The sequence below is a fragment of the Colias croceus genome, chromosome 23 (assembly GCF_905220415.1).
Source record: "Colias croceus chromosome 23, ilColCroc2.1".
In the NCBI taxonomy this organism is placed as follows: domain Eukaryota; kingdom Metazoa; phylum Arthropoda; class Insecta; order Lepidoptera; family Pieridae; genus Colias; species Colias croceus.
In genome coordinates this window covers 5,875,988-5,894,855 of record NC_059559.1, presented here as the reverse complement: position 1 = coordinate 5,894,855, position 18,868 = coordinate 5,875,988, and the positions used below count along the sequence as shown (strand labels likewise).

The 18,868-nt window shown below is 35.6% G+C and overlaps 1 protein-coding gene across 1 annotated transcript in view; it reads left to right on the top strand.

Moving 5' to 3' along the window:
* Positions 1 to 18,868, top strand: part of LOC123702315 (1-phosphatidylinositol 4,5-bisphosphate phosphodiesterase epsilon-1-like) — a 181,197-nt gene that overhangs the window by 68,188 nt on the left and 94,141 nt on the right. Inside the window, exon 4 of the mRNA XM_045650030.1 lies at positions 9,294 to 9,452. Coding sequence (XP_045505986.1) covers positions 9,294 to 9,452 — 159 coding nt within the window. The remainder of the gene's footprint in view (positions 1 to 9,293; positions 9,453 to 18,868) is intronic.

Below are 18,868 nucleotides of genomic sequence, written 5' to 3'. Positions count from 1 at the left end.
AATAGATAGGTATATAATGATAAAGTATATAATAATAAAGTATATAATAAAGGATTGATATTAGGTAGGTACCTAAGTACCCTTTTTTACACGTATCTAAAAAATAAAAGTGCGCCATTTTTTTCCACACTAAAAACAATATCCAAAAACAAATAACACGTCATAATCGAACCCGTTACTATGTTGTAACCACTCCACACAAAGCTGTAATAATAACAATTCCATCTTAATTCAAATAAGGATTCTCGCAAATCGAAAATTCAACTTTGAAAACATTTCAATTGAGGGTATATCGACAAAGTTTTGAAAGAACCTAGATGTATATGTACTGGATGTGACTGAATTAATTTTAACTAGCTTTTCCATGTTATTTTAAATGTAAGATATTACAATTATTAAAACCTTTCTGACCCTACGGTATCCATTGGTGAAAACATAATAAAATCAGTGCAGTAGTTTGAGTTCTCCAAATCAGACGGAAGTTTTATATGAACAGAGATAGAGAGGAGAGATCTTAACGGGCTCTCCGAGGCATGTTAATTTTAATTTGGGATTAACATAATGTTAATTCCAATCAAAACCTATCTATGTTAATAAATACTCAATCAGTATATTATGCTTACTTATACTTTAACGTGTGTCCTACTATTTATTTGTCTGGCAGTGTCTAATTGAACATATGTAATTAAGTTATGCAGCTGAAAAAATAGAAACGTTGATTCGATGATGTTGAAACTAATACATATTATATTGTGCAGTTATTGAGATTAAAATGACCAAATTTCGGTATAAACTAAAATTTTGATAATTTTGGTAAGTATTACACATCGCAGAATTTCCTTTGATTTGTAACTCTGCTTATAATAATAATAATTACTAGTATTCTTATATGTGCGCTGTCGTATCTAGTCTTCTCTATATTTGTGGATTTTCCCGATATTCTGAATTTGTTTTAATACGCTATTAAAGTCAGTTTGACTGCGTCTTTTATTAACCGACTTCAAAAAAGATATGTTATTTATTCAACGCCTCATGTGTTTAATATTGTAACTGTTATATATTAAGGATATTCTAACTTAACTATAATACTTAGGAATTTGTAAGGGCTATGTTTGTATTAACTTACCAATTTATTTATTAATTTATTTAATTTAGAATTTCCGACAGAGGATACAGATTACATTCGTTACATTTACTACAAGTACATGATCTTCTGCACTTCTAATTAAATAAAATTACAGCGTTCAAAATGTAATACAGTAATACAATGTAATACATGTAATACAGATGGAACGTTTTTCATGTGACTTTTATTGTCAAAAAACCCTGTCTGAGTTTTTAAATAATAAAAAGGTGGCCATTTTAAATTTGAAATAGAATAAGGGTTGCCCCTTATCGATTTATTTCGAATTAGGGTTACCCATAAACAATTCTCATCTTTTATTAATGTCTCTCTGTTTTGTTCGCTAAAATCTGCATTTGAAATTTTATACAATTAAATCAATTCCTACGTGTATTACTGACCGCGTTGGCTTGGTTGGTAATGCCTTCCAAGCCAGAGATCGTGATTCCCACTCAGGGCAAATATTTTTGTGATGAACATAGATGTTTGCTCAGTCTGGGTGTTAATCTAAGTATTTAAAATTATATATGTATGCTTATCAGCCATTTGGTTTAACAAGAAAAAACTTAATATGGGATCAGATCGTGCCGTGTGAGAAAAATGACCAGAAATATTTATTTATTACAAACGTGAAAGTATGTGAGTATGGATGTTTGAAACTCTTCACGCAAAAACAGCTGATCTGATGTGGATGAAATTTTGTAGAGAGGTAGGTTATAGTCTGTATTTGCACACAGACTACTTACTTCTCTAGTTTAGAAGAAAATACGAACATTGTTAATACCTACATCTTAAAATTGTTTAAAGATTTCGAATTACCGTTCCGAATATCAATCAAGCAGTTTTGTGCCTTATTACAATAGATATAAGGTTCAAATTATATTGTATTTGTTTATCCCTAACTGATTGACCCTTCAAACGTTTAGATTAGGGTAGCTTAATTATTGTTCTCTCTTTTTTCTTTGATAGATTTAATTCCCAATAAACTTTAAATGGTATTAGCATTTAGAGAGAGTTGTTTTTTATTCATTTACCAATAGGAAGCTATTATTCCGAAACTAGATTTCCGCCCGCGGCTTCGCCCGCGTTTGCAAAGGAAAACCCGCATAGTTCCCGTTCCCGTGGGATTTCCGGGATAAAAACTATCCTATGTGTTAATCCAAGTTACCCTCTATATGTGTGCTAAATTTCATTGTAATCGGTTCAGTAGTTTTTACGTGAAAGAGTAACAAACATCCATACATCCATACAAACTTTCGCATTTATAATATTAGTAGGATGATATTGATACCTGGTTTTGTTTTATCTGTTTGTTTATTTATATTAAACGTATCCTTATTTTCCTATTTTCATTGTTCATGCTATTACATCAAACTGCTTTAGTGAATTAATTATATTTTCAAACCAACCTTATAATTGTGACTTTTCACATGTATGGCAAAACAGAACAGAAAGACAGATTTAGTTTCTTATTATTTAATTTTTACTGCGAATAGAGTAAAAATTGAGCTAGTGTATTTATGAATATTACATTACTCTTTACTAATTATAGAGTTTCGAAAAATCACCTTTCATTTAGAAGTAATTATCAGACTTTTCAAGCAATGCAGTAACTGATTGATAAGTCTGAACAATAATCGAAACGTGCAACGAAACAACTTGAAAAGTATTTTCATTTTCATATCTACTGATTATGAAAAAATAAATTTAGAATAGTATGCCGAATTGTGAAATGTACATTGTTAAGCTTATTCCGATTTTATAAGCTGCTAGGTCTATTTGCCTTGGCTCTTTAATCAGTTTTTTTTTAAATCAGTCCAGTAGTTTTTGAGATTTTCCCTTACACACCTTACTACAAAGCATGGCTATCCGCGCGTTGATTTACCCGTTTTGTAGAAAACTTAACAAATTATACATAATACCTATATACTAAAACCTTCCTCTTGAATCACTTTATTTAAAAAAAATGATTCCAAATCCGTTGCATTGTTTTAAAGATTTAAGCATGCAAAGGAGTGGACAGACAGACTTTGTTTTATACTATGTATGCCAGAAGGGCTTCTACATTTTAACGCGGACGCGGGGGTGAACTGAAGGTTCACCGTGGTAGCGACATGCACAAGGGCGTCCCCCCTTGACGGGGATCTCGAACCTCGGTTTGGGCTGTCACTACGTAGTACTACGTAGCGACAGCCCAAGCCGAGGTTCGAGATTGCTAGTAAATCCAGAAAACGTTCTGCTAGGTCTTCGTTATCGGTTAATTTGTATAAAATAGTTTACGACCTATTTTCTGATCTACAGAATATACGCTTAAAAGTTCTTAAATATCTATCAAGCTGTTTGGAAAGATTTTGGTTATAAACACTGTGACATGAGAAATCTATATGTCGGAGACGGTCAATAGCGCGGATGTAAAATGACTCGAAGCACGAGTTCCGGGAGGTGGCAGCACAGTGAAGTTGGCGGTTTACTTCATGCTTGTACCGGGTCGAGCCGGTGAAGGCTCGCCCTCGGGACGGCACTTAACATTCGAACGTAGAAGTGTTCGGACCTTCCACTACTACGAACTGTTAACCTTTTCTTTGCTAGTGTTTAATTTAAATGTGTAACGTAACGGTTATTAAAAGTGATTGTACTAAAATGACTGTATTGTAAAACTGACATGATTAAAAAGAGCAACTATGGAGTTTCTTGCCGGTTCTTCTCTGTAGATACTGCTTTCCGAATCGGTGGTAAATAAAGAAATGATTAGTTTGAGGTGTTTCTTTGCTCGATTACCCAACGCAACGCCCACAGCTTGAAAATAGATCCACATTCTACACTTTGCTCCGTCATCAGAATTGGGATCAAATCGAGCAAATGAGAAAACACGTGGCGATAACCTGGATACAATTAATGCGTGCGCTGATTAAAAGACAAAGCGCCGCAACCACGTGGCACTTCGATCCAGTTTCAACGGGAAGAGGCATCCTACTGATCTACGAGCATTCGTGTCACTGAGCAGCCGGTGACAAAGGGAGAGCTCGTTATGTGCGGGCAGGGTAGCAACTTCGCCTCGCGCTGCGCGAAATCCACTGCCGCTCGCAACACCGCGTCGGACCCCGTATCATCGAGAGCAGCGCCGTGTCATCACGTCTTGCACCATGCCATCGCGTTGAGCGTCCGGCTTCGAGCATCGTGATTCGTGCGTCGAGCGTCGAGCGTCATGCGTCGCGCCATGTGGTGCATTACGCATCCATACTGAGCGCCGCAGCACCAAGCTGGGCTCCGCGACACCACGCCAGGCGTTGCGCATCCACGCCAGGCGCCGCAATACCACGCCGGGCGTCGCGCTACCATCACTACCATCAACACGATGAGGACGTGAACGTGACGGAACGAGAGCGACGTGTCGTGCAACTATCCTTCAATCTCATACCAAACCGGTCAGTAGATAACATTCCACTTAGAGTGTACAGTTAGATAGAGAAAGTAGGTTTTCAAAATGTAGTAACTTACTCGAAAGAAAAAGAAATTTATTGCCAAAAACATTAGTTACAAAGTTTATTTTAAAATTGAGGAAAGTGGTCACAGCCTCGGCAAAATTCTGCACAGGAACAGCGCTGATTTACAGGCTGTATCGAATGTAATGATTAGGTTTTGTTAAAAGTTGTAACCTACAAGACCAGTGCATAGTTAAATCTTATTGCATTTCATTTGTTAAAATTTATTTACGCAGTGATGTTATTATTAGGTAGTGCTATATTGCTTTACGGTTTTGTAGTTAGTTAAATCTTATTCCATTACATTTAGCCCATCTTAGTTACGCAGTGATAAATTATCAGTACCTAGGTCGTGTGACTTGTATTTCACTTATTCAGGGACGCGTTTACTTTAGTAGCTAATAGTTCACGTTATTTAAAAAAAAAAATACTTTGCGGTGTAAGATAAATTAAGTAACGACTTGCTTTAATGTTTGTTAGTTTGTGAGCTGGTAGCTAAAGAAAGAGAACACATTAATTTATACACTGCATCTAGATTCTTCAATCGAAAGTAAATAATAAACATTCACTTGTCCGTGTACCAGAACAAAAACAGTGTGCGAATTACTTTTAAATTAGTTTCTTAACTACCCGCGTTAGTTTCCTGACTACCCGCATTAATTTCTTGAACTACCTGCGTTAGTTTTTATTTAGGCTATACCTTTGACAAATAGCAATTAATAACTACACAAAGACAGCCTTATAGCTATTCGATTAAAAACGAAAAGCAATGCGTTAACTAGTGCTTAGAGATTTAATAAACTTTTCGTAGGTTTTATTTAAGGTGATATTTGAGATAATTTCTTAAAATAAAGTTGTGAACAATTCACAGTATACAGTTTTTCGATGAAGTTTTATGAAATGTTGCAGATTTAGTTTTATCGAATAAAAGGTAAATAGAGGCATTTAGTTTTGAATTTTTAATTGGAGAATTTATTAGGTCCTTATTTTAGGCAGTTCATAATACAATGTCACAGATAATTAGCGTGTTCAAATAAACAGCTGGCCTTAGATAAATGTTAAGATATTAAGACTGTTTATTATAAAAAACTAGCTGCAGTTGATATCAATTAGGTAGTTGTACAGCTGTAGTTGTTGAGCAGTACATTCTTATTACGTTGAAATTAAAATTTAGCTCAGCCCTTTTGCCGTTCGATATTAGATTCACAGATGAGTTTAAGCCTACACTTATTAATTGTTTTAAGTTGAGTTTTCAAAAGTAAACATACCGTTAAGGAATTTAGCCATATGCAAATTTGACGATAAATTAAAAGTTTTGAAGGGTTTCTCACGATTTTTTTTTTGTAGGCAGATATGTTATCACATGATTACTTTAAATTAAAGTTGGTAAATATTCAGTTGAGAATAAGTTTTCACCACTTTGTGAGTGTTTTCTGCGGTTCAGTTACAAATTATTCGTTTTTAACTTTTTAAGATGTTATTTTTGTGCTGTTGTCACATTTGTTTGTCAATGATCATAACAACAAAATAAAACTGCTGTTAACTGTTAATAGTTCAGTAGAGTTGTAGTGGAGTATAGTTGTAGCATACTGATGGTTGTGTTATCTCGTACGTTGTGAAGTAAATGGTGTTGCGTGAAATAACATTGTGATGGTAATGTAGTTCATCGAAGGATGGTGATGGTGTTCTATCTGGCAGGAGGTCCAGGATAGTAGATGTGTGTTCTGACCGGTCAGGAGGACCGGGGCAGTATGGTAAACCTGTAAGGTCAGTGTGGGCCGAGGCAGGATGGTAGTTATTTTGGTATCCCGAGATGAAATTACCGTAGTAATGTAGTGTGAGAAATGGCGTACGGGGACGCACGATTGTCAGTATGGCTGTATAGGAGATAACTTGAGTTTTAATAATCTGTTGGATGAGTAATATTCAGTCACACATTCAGTCACATTCAGTCACACATTCAGTCACACATTCAGTCACACATTCAGTCACACATTCAGTCACATATCGGTTCAGATAAGATTTCACTTTTTTTTAACTGTTGAGCTATTGAATCCTATGAACACCAATAATCACTTTGAAAGGACAGAAGTTGTTTATACAATGTTCGGGTAACTTTACTTTGTTAATATATTGAGGATGCCTGAGGGCCAAGTACCACTTGAAGTTGATTAATGTTTGAAACTTGAGTTTGAGTTGAGTGATAGCGGTGAATCTTGGTTCGATTGGTCAGGGTGTGCCAGTAGTCATTTCGTAGCCGTAGTCCGTTGAAGTCGGTGTCTGCTATAAGGGGTTATGGCTGCTTATAGTAAACCGTGGATGCGCGGTATTACCGTAGTCCGTTGAAGCCGGCGTCTGCTATTAGGAGAACAGATAGCTGCTTATAGTAAACCGTGGATGCGCGGTGCGCGGGTGACGCTGGCGGAGGTTGGGTCTTGTAGAGGCCATTGGAATATGGGAGTCCGTGGGACTCGGCATTCGGTGGAATGCGTGTGGAACAAACATGAGGTTTGTTGTGGGGCTTAGTGAAAAGCCAGAGTTTGCATTCGGAGGAATGCGTGTGTTGTTGTTGGGCTTAGTGAAAAGCCAGAGTTGGCATTCGGTGGAATGCGTGTGTGTTGATGGGCTTAGTGAAAAGCCAAAGGCCTCTGATAAGATTCATGCTCTAGTTTTTTTTTGTGATACTTTAATAATGATCTGCCGATGACAATAGTAGTGGAAGTGGTATTTGGTTGCTTAAGCGTTTTTTTCTTTTAGTAGTTCATAAATTTAATTGAAATGATCAGAATTCAATGTTTCATTATTTTAATCAAAATGGTTTATTTCAAAGGGTTGAAGTTGGAAATTATTTTAGGATATTCAAATTGAAAAAAACCTGTTTTCATATGAACTTAAATTTTGTTTTATGAGATTCTTTGCTATAGGACGTTTCTTGTACAAATTTCATGATTCTGTGTTCACAAGAAATATCCTGAAGGTATTGATTCCTTGTGTCCCCTGCGAATGTCGAAAACGGCTATCTTTTGATCGACTGTTATTTTTACTTCTTTTCAAAGCTAACTGGACGATGGTATGCGATATGAACTTCAAAGGTTTTGATAAATAGACTGATAGACGTACGGACAACTTAGTGATCTTAAGGGTTTAGTTTTTTTTTGTTTTTGTGGTTTAAAAGCCTAAAAATTAAATATCAGAGTTTAATTGTAAAAATTGTCAGGATTGGCCGAAGAGCATGTACTGTGCGAGATGTTTTCTATGTTACAGCACACGCAAACACGAGGACGTGTTCAGCGCAGGATGGCCGTGTCGGAGACGGTCAATAGCGCGGATGTAAAATGACTCGAAGCACGAGTTCCGGGAGGTGGCAGCACAGTGAAGTTGGCGGTTTACTTCATGCTTGTACCGGGTCGAGCCGGTGAAGGCTCGCCCTCGGGACGGCACTTCACATTCGAACGTAGAAGTGTTCGGACCTTCCACTACTACGAACTGTTAACCTTTTCTTTGCTAGTGTTTAATTTAAATGTGTAACGTAACGGTTATTAAAAGTGATTGTACTAAAATGACTGTATTGTAAAACTGACATGATTAAAAAGAGCAACTATGGAGTTTCTTGCCGGTTCTTCTCTGTAGATACTGCTTTCCGAATCGGTGGTAAATAAAGAAATGATTAGTTTGAGGTGTTTCTTTGCTCGATTACCCAACGCAACGCCCACAGCTTGAAAATAGATCCACATTCTACACTTTGCTCCGTCATATATATCTTTACTTTACTCGAAATTATAAACTTTAGTAGTATATAGATGTAGAACTGCATTCCGCTAGTTGCCCTCACAATGAGCCGTGTCTCCATCACGTTTATAACCCATAAAGTAATGAATCCGTTAACGAGGAGTGATTGTAACGTATTCGCTCGTAAAGCGAACTGACCGACTTTGAATAGGTATTTTAGTACTAACTTAGCTTACCGCCCGTGGCTTCGCCCGCTTTGTCTAAAACCCAATAAATTATATACTAAAACCTTCCTCTTGGAATCACTCTATCTATTAAAAAAACCACATCAAAATCCGTTGCGTAGTTTTAAAGATTTAAGCATACAAAGAGACATAGGGACAGAGAAAGCGACTTTGTTTCATACTACTTATGTAGATGATGTAGGGAAATTGTGTATTCCTCTTCCATGCAGGAATTATTTTCAAAGGGACTTCAAAATGGAGGACTTTTTCAAGAACTATCCTAATTGTATGATACTCATGAAAAACTAGTTGCACATTCAGAAATCGACCCCGGGACCCCTCGTTTGCCATGCATTTATCACTGTACCAAAGAAGATGTCACGAAAAATTATAATTACTTTTAAGTACTTTAAAACGACGAAAACACATCCATAAACTCATTCAATTGCTGTATTGTCACTGATCGTTCATAAGTGTACAACGTAAAAATCAAATTCGAGTCTAAATGAGTTAATAAGTTTGATATTTACGCATTAGCGTAGCCGGGGGGTCCTGGGTTCGATTCCCGGTGAAGACGAAGAAAAAGAAATGTCTCCGTCTGGTAGGACAGAGAAGGCTCATCATCTACTTGTCCTTAAAAAAATGGATCAGTGAAACAGATGTATAATGCATCTGCTCCTTACCCCACTAGGGTATATGGGACTTCACTTAAATATAAATACCTTCTTTTCTCAGGTGCCACCAATAGACTACCTCCGCCAAGTGACCCTGGATCTCGGAGGCGAGGGGGTACTAGGCACCGTCAGCGAGCGTCACATGATACGCCGGCCGCCGGCGACACACACGCCGCAAGCTAAGAGCAGCGTCAGATCACTTATACGAAGATTTAACGAGGTTTGTTATTTTCTCCTATTACTTTTATCTATGCATTTTATCGTATACATGTATATGAAGCCTTTTTTATTCTGGTCATGCTACCACGCGTGAAGAGAAATATGCCTTCTCCGGCTTGAATTTCTCCATATATATCGCATAGATAAACTTCTAAACATGCGTACCTACCGTCGATAAAGTTCCTGTCGTAGTCAGCTAATATCGCGTAGCCGTAACACTACTAAACGTAGTAGCTGTAGCAAGATGAACTGCCGTAGCTGTAGCAAGATAAAAATAGCGTAGCCGTAGCAAAATAAAATGGCGTAGCCGTAGCACGTGGTAGCACGACAAGTCAGCGTAGACAGCTACACACAACGGCGTAGCCATCAAGACAAAACGTCGTAGCAATACAAAGCATCGTAGCATCGACAAAATGGTGATGGAAAGACGGCTTAGTCTATTTAGTTGTGTACTTAGTTAGATTAATTTATGACAAAAATTTAAGTATTGAATTCTTATCTTTATAAGTCCGTAATTATTGTAAATAATAAATAAAATTATAAGATAACTAGTTGAATTTTTACGCGACAGATATGTTATATTGGAATCAGAGAAAGAAATAACACATTTTATAAAATTTGCCATTTATTTCGTCGACAAAACAATTCCGTTTGTTTATAAACATCAAATATCTACACAAGAGGTCGAGTATTATTTGCCATTATGTTTTTTCCACAGAGGATTACATCCCCTGAGGGAGTTTATTCACTTAACATTGTTTATATGAGCGTTATTACAGGATTAGTTCTTACAATGCTATGTTTTGACCGCACTAGAGCGGTAGAACCACCGCGGTTTTTAACCGCGTGATTGAAGCAAGCCGATTTTAAAACTGCGTTGTTACAAAATGCTCAAGGTCAAAAGCCAGCGAGAACGCGCCAAAATTATTTTTTCATAGAACTTACGTTATACATACGGCACACAGATTTTAACAGTACGTAGTGTTAGTATCACTTTAAGATGCAGTATACCTACAACTCGGGCGGTTTACCGCTTGCGGAAAAAAAGCGTAGTGTGGTTTTAGCCTTATGGGCGTAACTGATATAGACATTTACGATCAAAACGTGACAGAATGGGTCGACAACCTTCAGTTGTAGTGCACATGCTAGGCTGAGTGGATATTTCTCTAGTATAAGGAAAGATTTGTATTGAATAAAATTCTTTGATACGTTTTTCATACATTCCTTACAGTGTAATTAACGGATAGAGCATCTGTTCTCTGACATCACTTGTCATATAAAATTAATTATGTAACCTTAATATTACCTAATAAAGGAAACACATAAACGAACATCTGCTTTACATTAACGACCATATCCAGGATGTGCCAAAGTTGGATTAAATGAGTATTTTTTACGACATCTGTACACGTAAAACTATAAGTTCAGCTTAGTACATCGATGGCAGAACACCTTGTAAGTGATCGATATGTTTCTGGTGTTACCTGAAATATAGAAAGAATACATAATAATAATAAATATGATCCCCATAGTTATGTTTATAAACTAGTTCCTACATCCTCATATCAGTATTTGAGAAGGTTAAATTTGCCAGGAAAACCGACTAAGGCGGTAAGCGAGCATTCCTAGATCCTAGATACTACATTAGCTTAGACTGACCACAACTTCCTGACTGAGATTCTCTCTGCTTGACGGAGATGCGTGTAATAAGAATTATAAACATTAAATGAATGAATTAATGAAAAATTCTTTACTGCACACAAAAATACAAGATTACTGTGATACAAGTTATAATATGTATAGAGGGCGGTCTTATCGCTGTAAGCGATTTTTGCCAGACAACCCGAAAAGCCATAAGGATTACATATTTTATGGAGGTGGTGCATTACAATTTAGGTTACATATTATCCTTTGAAATTGAATAAAATGAATAATAAATAAATATAAATAATTAGGTATGTCATAAATAATAAATATATAAATAAATACATAATTATATATATACATTTATTTATAAAATAAATACTACTACGTGCAATTATTTCAATAAACGATTTTATTCCTTTTTTCATAATGTAACTACATACTGTAGTATGACTACTTCTTCCCAGTGGAGTGGACGCTTATGGGCGGCGTTTATCGCTTAACACCGCGACGCGTCTGCTCGTTTGCTATCCTATATCATAAAAAAAAATACTTTCCCTTCAGCGCCCACTGCTTCAGTCGTAATCCAAATGTAAATTTCTAGAAAAAAAATATCCTATGACCTTTCTCACGTCTCAACATATATTTGTACCATTTCATCCAAATCAGTTCACTAGTTTAGACACACAGAGTTGCATTCGCATTTATAATATAATAGTGATGTATAATAATTCAGTTAATTATCATAAACCAGTTCATGCAAGACCTAAAAGCTAGAATATATCTATCATTAGTGTATAATCATTTTATGGGTAGTAAATATCAATATGCTTTAATGCGCTCATGAAAAAGTATATGAAGACATTATACGAGTTTTATAGCTGATCCAGTACGAAATGACAATCTCGAAGGACCATTATTTGATCGAATTTATGGCATTGTCACATAGGACGCGTTTTAAGCGCGTCAGAGCGTTATTCTGATGCCGCTCTATAATGCCAAGTGTTGTACCACGTGCTTGCATTGTCAGGTAAAACGCGTTCTTAGGCCGGTTGCAGAGCTCCGACCATCAGTGCGTACGTCAGTCGCGCTTGTCATATGCATGGAAATACGCGTGCGTATGGTCGGTCTAGCTATGAATGGTTTTACGAATTTCCATACATATGACAAGCGCGACTGACGTACCCACTGATGGTCGGCAACCGGCCTTAGTGCGCGTCAGAGCGTTACATTATAGCTTTCTCAGATAGAACGTAATTTTAGACGCGTCAGAGTGCTAACCTGATGCCGCGCTATTACGCCGAGATGTACTGTACTACGTTCTTTTAGTTTCGTCAGATAGAAGTACTTAGCGTGCGTCAGAGCATTGTCGCTCTTATTTTCGATATGTTACCGCGTGTACAACACAATTCCGCGACATAGCGTGGCCTCAAGTTAGCGCTCTGACGCGCGCTTTTTATGCGTTCTATCTTGCAAAGCCTTTAGAGGGTCTTTATACTTGATGGACTACGAATAGCAAACGATTCATCATCGTTCAATATTCTGCTTCATTGGTATAGATAATTACAGATTTGTGATAGTTATCAAGAAGTTTTGGGATATTTCTATCGCTTACTTTATTTCGTGTGATGGAATCCTACTTATTCTAGCAACTCTACATTAAAAGTGATGACAATTACTAAACGCATAATATTTTTGTACGCATAATATAATATTTAGTTGACTGTTGACCGGTTTGCTTAGTTGGTGGTGACTCTGCCTTGCCAAAATGATATGAATGATATTGTTTGCTCTGTGTCTGGGTGTTAATCTTATAATATAAAAATGAATCCCAAAATGTGTTGGTAAGCGCATAACTTGAGAACGGCTTAACCGATTTCGTTAATTCTTTTCTATAATATTCCTTGAAGTTCGAGGATGGTTCTTATGTAGAGAAAACGTGAATATGTACCACGGGCGAAGCCGGGGCGGACCGCTAGTTATCTATAAAAGTATTTATTTAAAATTATGTATCTATATTTATCAGCCATCTAGTTTCCATAACACAAGCGAAAGCTTAGTGTGGGATCAGATCGTGCCGAGTGAAAATTGTCCTGAAATATCTATTTTATTTATTATTTTAATATGAATTTAACGGAATTATAACACGTTTAACAATTTCAAAAATTTCGTTTATGAGAACTTTCTTTAACACACGTTTCAAGTTTAAGTCGTAAACTTGTAAGTATATAAATACCTTCCTGTGCTTAATACTTGTGCGTATATAGTATACTATCTTTTGCAGGCGTCTTCGCCCGCGTTTTCAAAAGAAAACCCGCATAGTTCCCGTTCCCGTGGAATTTCCGGGATACCATGTGTTAATCCAAGTTACCCTCTATCATCATCATCATCATCAGCCCATATTATACGTTCCCACTGCTGGGACACGGGCCTCCTATGAGGGTACAGGCCATAATCCACCACGCTGGCCAAGTGCGTTGTGCTAAATTTCATTATAATCGGTTCAGTAGTGTATGCGTGAAAACCATACATACATACAAACCTTTATAATATTAGTATAGAAGTATAGATACCTTCACCAACTGGCCACAGGCTAACCAAAGACCAGAAACCACAATCTACGCTACGGAGCAATTTGTGTCTATCTCAAATATTGCTACATCGATCTTCTCGACTCAATAACGTGGCGTATCAATCACAGTAACGAAGAGGTTTACGTTTGAATATAATTCACTCATATTATAACGAGATTTTTGTTTGTTTGTATTGGATAAGCTACAAAAGTACTGGGCCGATTTTAATGATGTTTTAGTCGACTTTGAAATAAGGAGGGTTATATTTTTGGAGTCGTTTTTCGTGTCGAGTGAAGGTATGTATGTATATTTCTTTGGCACGCCCTACGGCTACAGCCCAAACCAATTTATGATTTTGATTTATGAGATGTCTTTGTAATCATCAGACATGTGGTAATAAGCAGTTTTTTTTCATAATAATAATAATTATGGGTCACTTAAAGAAAGCTACATTATTAGGAAGTAATATGCTATACATTTATTCGTTTACATCGTGGGTAAGCCCGGGCGGCTACACTCCATAGGTAGTAGTATAAAACAAAATCGCTTCTTTCTGTTTCTATGTCCCTTTGTATGCTTACTTTAAAACTACGCAACGGATTTTGATGCGGTTTTTTTAATAGAGATAGTGATTCAAGAGGAAGGTTTTAGTATATAATTTATTTATTAGGTTACAAAGCGGGCGAAGTCGCGGGCGGTAAGCCAGTGTATTAATGTAATTGTGAAAGTTTGTGAGGATGGATGTTTGTTACTCTTTCACGAAAATACTACTGAACTGATTTAGATGAAACTTTACGGTTGTATATTTATAGGTTATATAAGATAACACAGGCTAGAGAAAAAGTTGATTTTGTGTGTGAAACCGCACGCCACAGCTAGTTTGAATATAATCTATAATGAAGTAACTATGACACCCGGTATAGAGTATTTCATTACTCGCTTGACCCGGGCAAACCGCGGGCAGCTTTTATCACGTATTTCAACCCTTTAGAGATTGTTTTTTTGGCAAAAACTTTCCGTCCCTGTTCCTATTCCGTTCCTTTTACGGTTGATTTATTAAAACAAAAACAGTCCGAGTTTCATCCAAATCGGTGGTGTGATTTAGCTGTAAAAGACCGGCTACTCACGTACCTGCAGGGGCGATATTGGAACAATCTCGGTTGCACGGCGGTTGAAGCAATTTCAGTTTTTCTCTAAATTGCCCCTGCTTGCCTATACACATCACAATTAAGGAGCCAATTATGGGTCCAATTCCAATATTGCCCCTGCTGCAGGTATAGGTGAATAGCCGGTCAGACATACAAACTTATAATAGATGTTTATATATATACGAATTCACAGTATTTTATTGTGTTTGATTTTACGCAAGTTTTATACTATTAGAAAACGTTAATGTTAAAACGTATTTTATTTCTAAATATTTAATTCGGCAAATAATATATTCATTACCGCATAAGCTATTGAAAACTCAAGAGGCGCCGGGTCGATAACTAGTATGTACCAAAAGTAATATTACATGAAATTAGCAATACACGAGGTTGGAAATTGTCCCCGAAGTGTGAAATGGGGGTGAAAGTTAGCCAACAGCAATAAAACTCGATATTCAAATATAGTCCGTGCGAATAAATGTGGCGATCAAAATTGAATAAACTCAATCTCAAACATTTATTCAATTAGACTTCTTCTAGAAGCACTTTCGAATCGTCATTACATATTTTTAACATTAACCACCGATTCGGAAAGCAGTATCGAATATCAGAGTTTGAGTTTGATTCTAGAGGAAGATTTTAAGTGGAAAACTAGTTAGTATTTTAATATGTTTTAATGAATTAGCGACTAAATTCTGAAGTTATCTATTAATTTCTAATCAAATCCAGATTTCTTTCTTTAAAATGTGGAAATTTATTAAACTAAAAACCGTGCGACAAAAATAGTTCAAAACTTACAATTGCGTCGTTTATTGGCACGGGTTATAGTCGTTAACAATGTACATACATTGTATTGGCCTGTAATGGCGGCTTGCACGTGGCCGGTTGATATATTTTGTTGTAGGTACTTTACTTTACAGCTTGAAAGTTGTCTTTACTAAGTAATACAATCCTAACTATCCAAACTAATATTATAAATGCGAAAGTTATCTAATCTGTCTGTCTGTTAAAATAATAATTTAAATTGTTATAGTTATATTCTACTAAATAAATGCTCGAATAAAAACGACAATACATGTAATAACATACAAGGAATTTGGATCGAAACATTTCCATAAAATATTATGGAAATGTTTCGATCCAAATTCCTTAAAATTTACCTACATTGTATTATTATTGTCCTTCCTAGAAAGACGTACTTACATGAAAGTAAAAAAGATAGCGTTCCAATTTTTTTATCGATGTTAATATCAGTGATGTAACAAATAGTCGATAAAGATATGTTTTAATTTTTTTTTAATTAAAATTAATTATTTGCGTAATATGGCGTGTAACAATGATTTTCTTTTAATGAACTGGATATAATGTTCTGATATAATGTGATTGGCAGGACTTTTTATTAACATTTATATCTACAGGGTGTCCCACTATCGGTATACTAAGCGCGAAGGGACTTGTAGCGTTGCATACACTGATCACGTAAAAAATACTCAAACAACAAAATTACACCAAAATGTTTTTTGCTAAATATTACCTTAAAATTCATGTTTTCTTCCCTAGTTTCGCGCAGCCAGCATATAACGCTTCGCTAATGTGAACATTTTGTCTATGAAAACATAATCTTAAACGATAGCTCACGTGCTGGTGGCAAAGTTGGGCGGGTTGCTTGTTAGGGGACACAGTGTACACGCAGAGTTTTAAGAATTTGTATTTGAATTTCAATCTATTTGAAAAAAAGTGCATCTTGAATTTTATAAGTATTTTTTACATACTCAGCGTATGCAAAACTGTAACCTGCATTGAGCTTAGAATACCGACGGTGGGACAGCCTGTATAATAGCTAATTCAAAAAGATTAACCTTACCTAATTTTGCTTCGTGACAATCTCGCCAAACCACAGATTATGTTAACTCTAGTGTCAATTACACTCCATTTATTCAAATCTGAATTGCGTTCCTGATTTTCTTATTAAATACTGTTTTGAATTGATAATAATTGAAGTATTTCTGCGATGAAATAACTTATATTTATACTAGCTTTCCGCCCGCGCGAAGCCGCTTTGTCTAAAACCTTATAAATTATACCTTGCTCTTGAATCACTCTATCTAATAAAAAAAACCCATCAAAATCCGTTGCGTATTTTTAAAGATTTAAGCATATATGGGGACATAGGGACAGAAAAAGCGACATTGTTTTATACTATGTAATGATAAACTGCGGATCTTTTTCTCAATTAATTTCTACTTAATCAATTTCAATTTCAATTAATAAAATCTTTGAATTTGGTTAACTATTACTTTCTTTTATATTTTAAGTATAGAAGTATTAAATAACCAAGCTGGAGTTATTTTAAATCAAAATATGAATAATAGATAGATTTCAACTATTGAACAAAAGAACAGAAAAACTGCGTGTTGCTAAAAAAACGCTACATTATAAAATTTATTAACGCAAAAAAATAGTAATTTACCATTTAGACATATCAAGTTACACATAAAATACAGAACCCTCCTTTCACCACCGATAGAAAAAATAGCATGCGCGCTGAGCACACGTGTCAGAAGTGAGACTTTGGAAAGATTCAAAGATACAAAAATCGTCGCCTTACTCCATGACGTGTCGCTATTGCCATGACGCGACATTGAAATTTTACTCTCAACGCGCCTAAAGAAATACACTTCTAAAAGTATTTTATAACCCTTTTTTATAGAACCCTAAAAACATCTTTCACCCATTTTTCTGAATACGATATTCTTAAGGTCAAGTAGCGTCTAATGAATGAATGTTTAGGATCAAATTATCGACAAATTGAGTGGGTATAATTGTATATAATTGTGTAATTTAGGTAGACGGTACTGGCGCCGGGTAGGGATGTGCTGTGTTTTATCGATAAAATTTGATTTTTTTTTTATGAAACTCTTTCAAAGACATGTAAGTCTGTGGCATTATAACTCGTAGAACAATAAACTGATATGAGTGCGTTATTTAATGTTTTCTTCGAATTCGTTGTCTGTTAAAATACAATGTAGTTCATGGGGATAATTATTAGAAAAAGTCATAGAAAGTCGTTACAATTATAATACAACAATAAAGAATTCAAAATTTGTTTATTTATTATTGCATTCATTTTTTAATTAATTAATTTTTTACCACAGTTTTTTCTAACACTTGCTTCTTTGAAATTTTCAGTCTCTACAGTTGTATCGATACATTGTTAAAAAAGGGCATCGCTATAATTCCATCCCTTTTTAGAACCCATTACATCGATATCACGTACCATCCCTACAACTTCCCCTAATGGCATCACGTGTATAAGTACGACACTATGTACTGGTATGTTATAATGCTTTATCGATTTTGAATCGTAAACGAATCGATATGGGACTATGACATCACTTTAAAATAGCTCTATACTTAAAAGTTAAAACCTAGTATTATATTATCTATACTAATATTATAAAGCTGGATACTTTGTTTGTTTGTTTGAACGCGTTAATCTCAGGAACTACTGGCCCGATTTGGAAAATTATTTCGGTGTTAGATAGCCCATTTATCAAGCAAGGCTATATATAGGCTATATTATGTCATCGGAGCAATGCGGGTAAAAGTGGACGCAAAAATTACATTACTTTCGAGCTATAATTAAAAATATTAACTAATCTATATTCCTACTTAATATTAGAGGAAAGGTTTGTTTGTATGTATGTATGGTTTTCACGCATAAATTACCGAACTGATTATAATGCGCACACACATAGAGCGTATGGATGCATACTTGGATTAACACATAGGATAGGTTTTATCCCGGAAATCCCACGGAAACGGGAACTATGCGGGTTTTCCTTTGAAAACGCGGCCGAAGACGCGGGCGAAAAGCTAGTTATACTAATAATGAGGTATTTATGAATCAAAAATTAAATTTTAATTGAAAACAAACAAGATTAATTTCGACAACTCGGCCAATTGAATTATCTTTATAAATTAATTAACTAAAATTAACATTTTCAACAATATGGAAATAAAACAAAGTTCACAACCTTTTGTAGTACCAT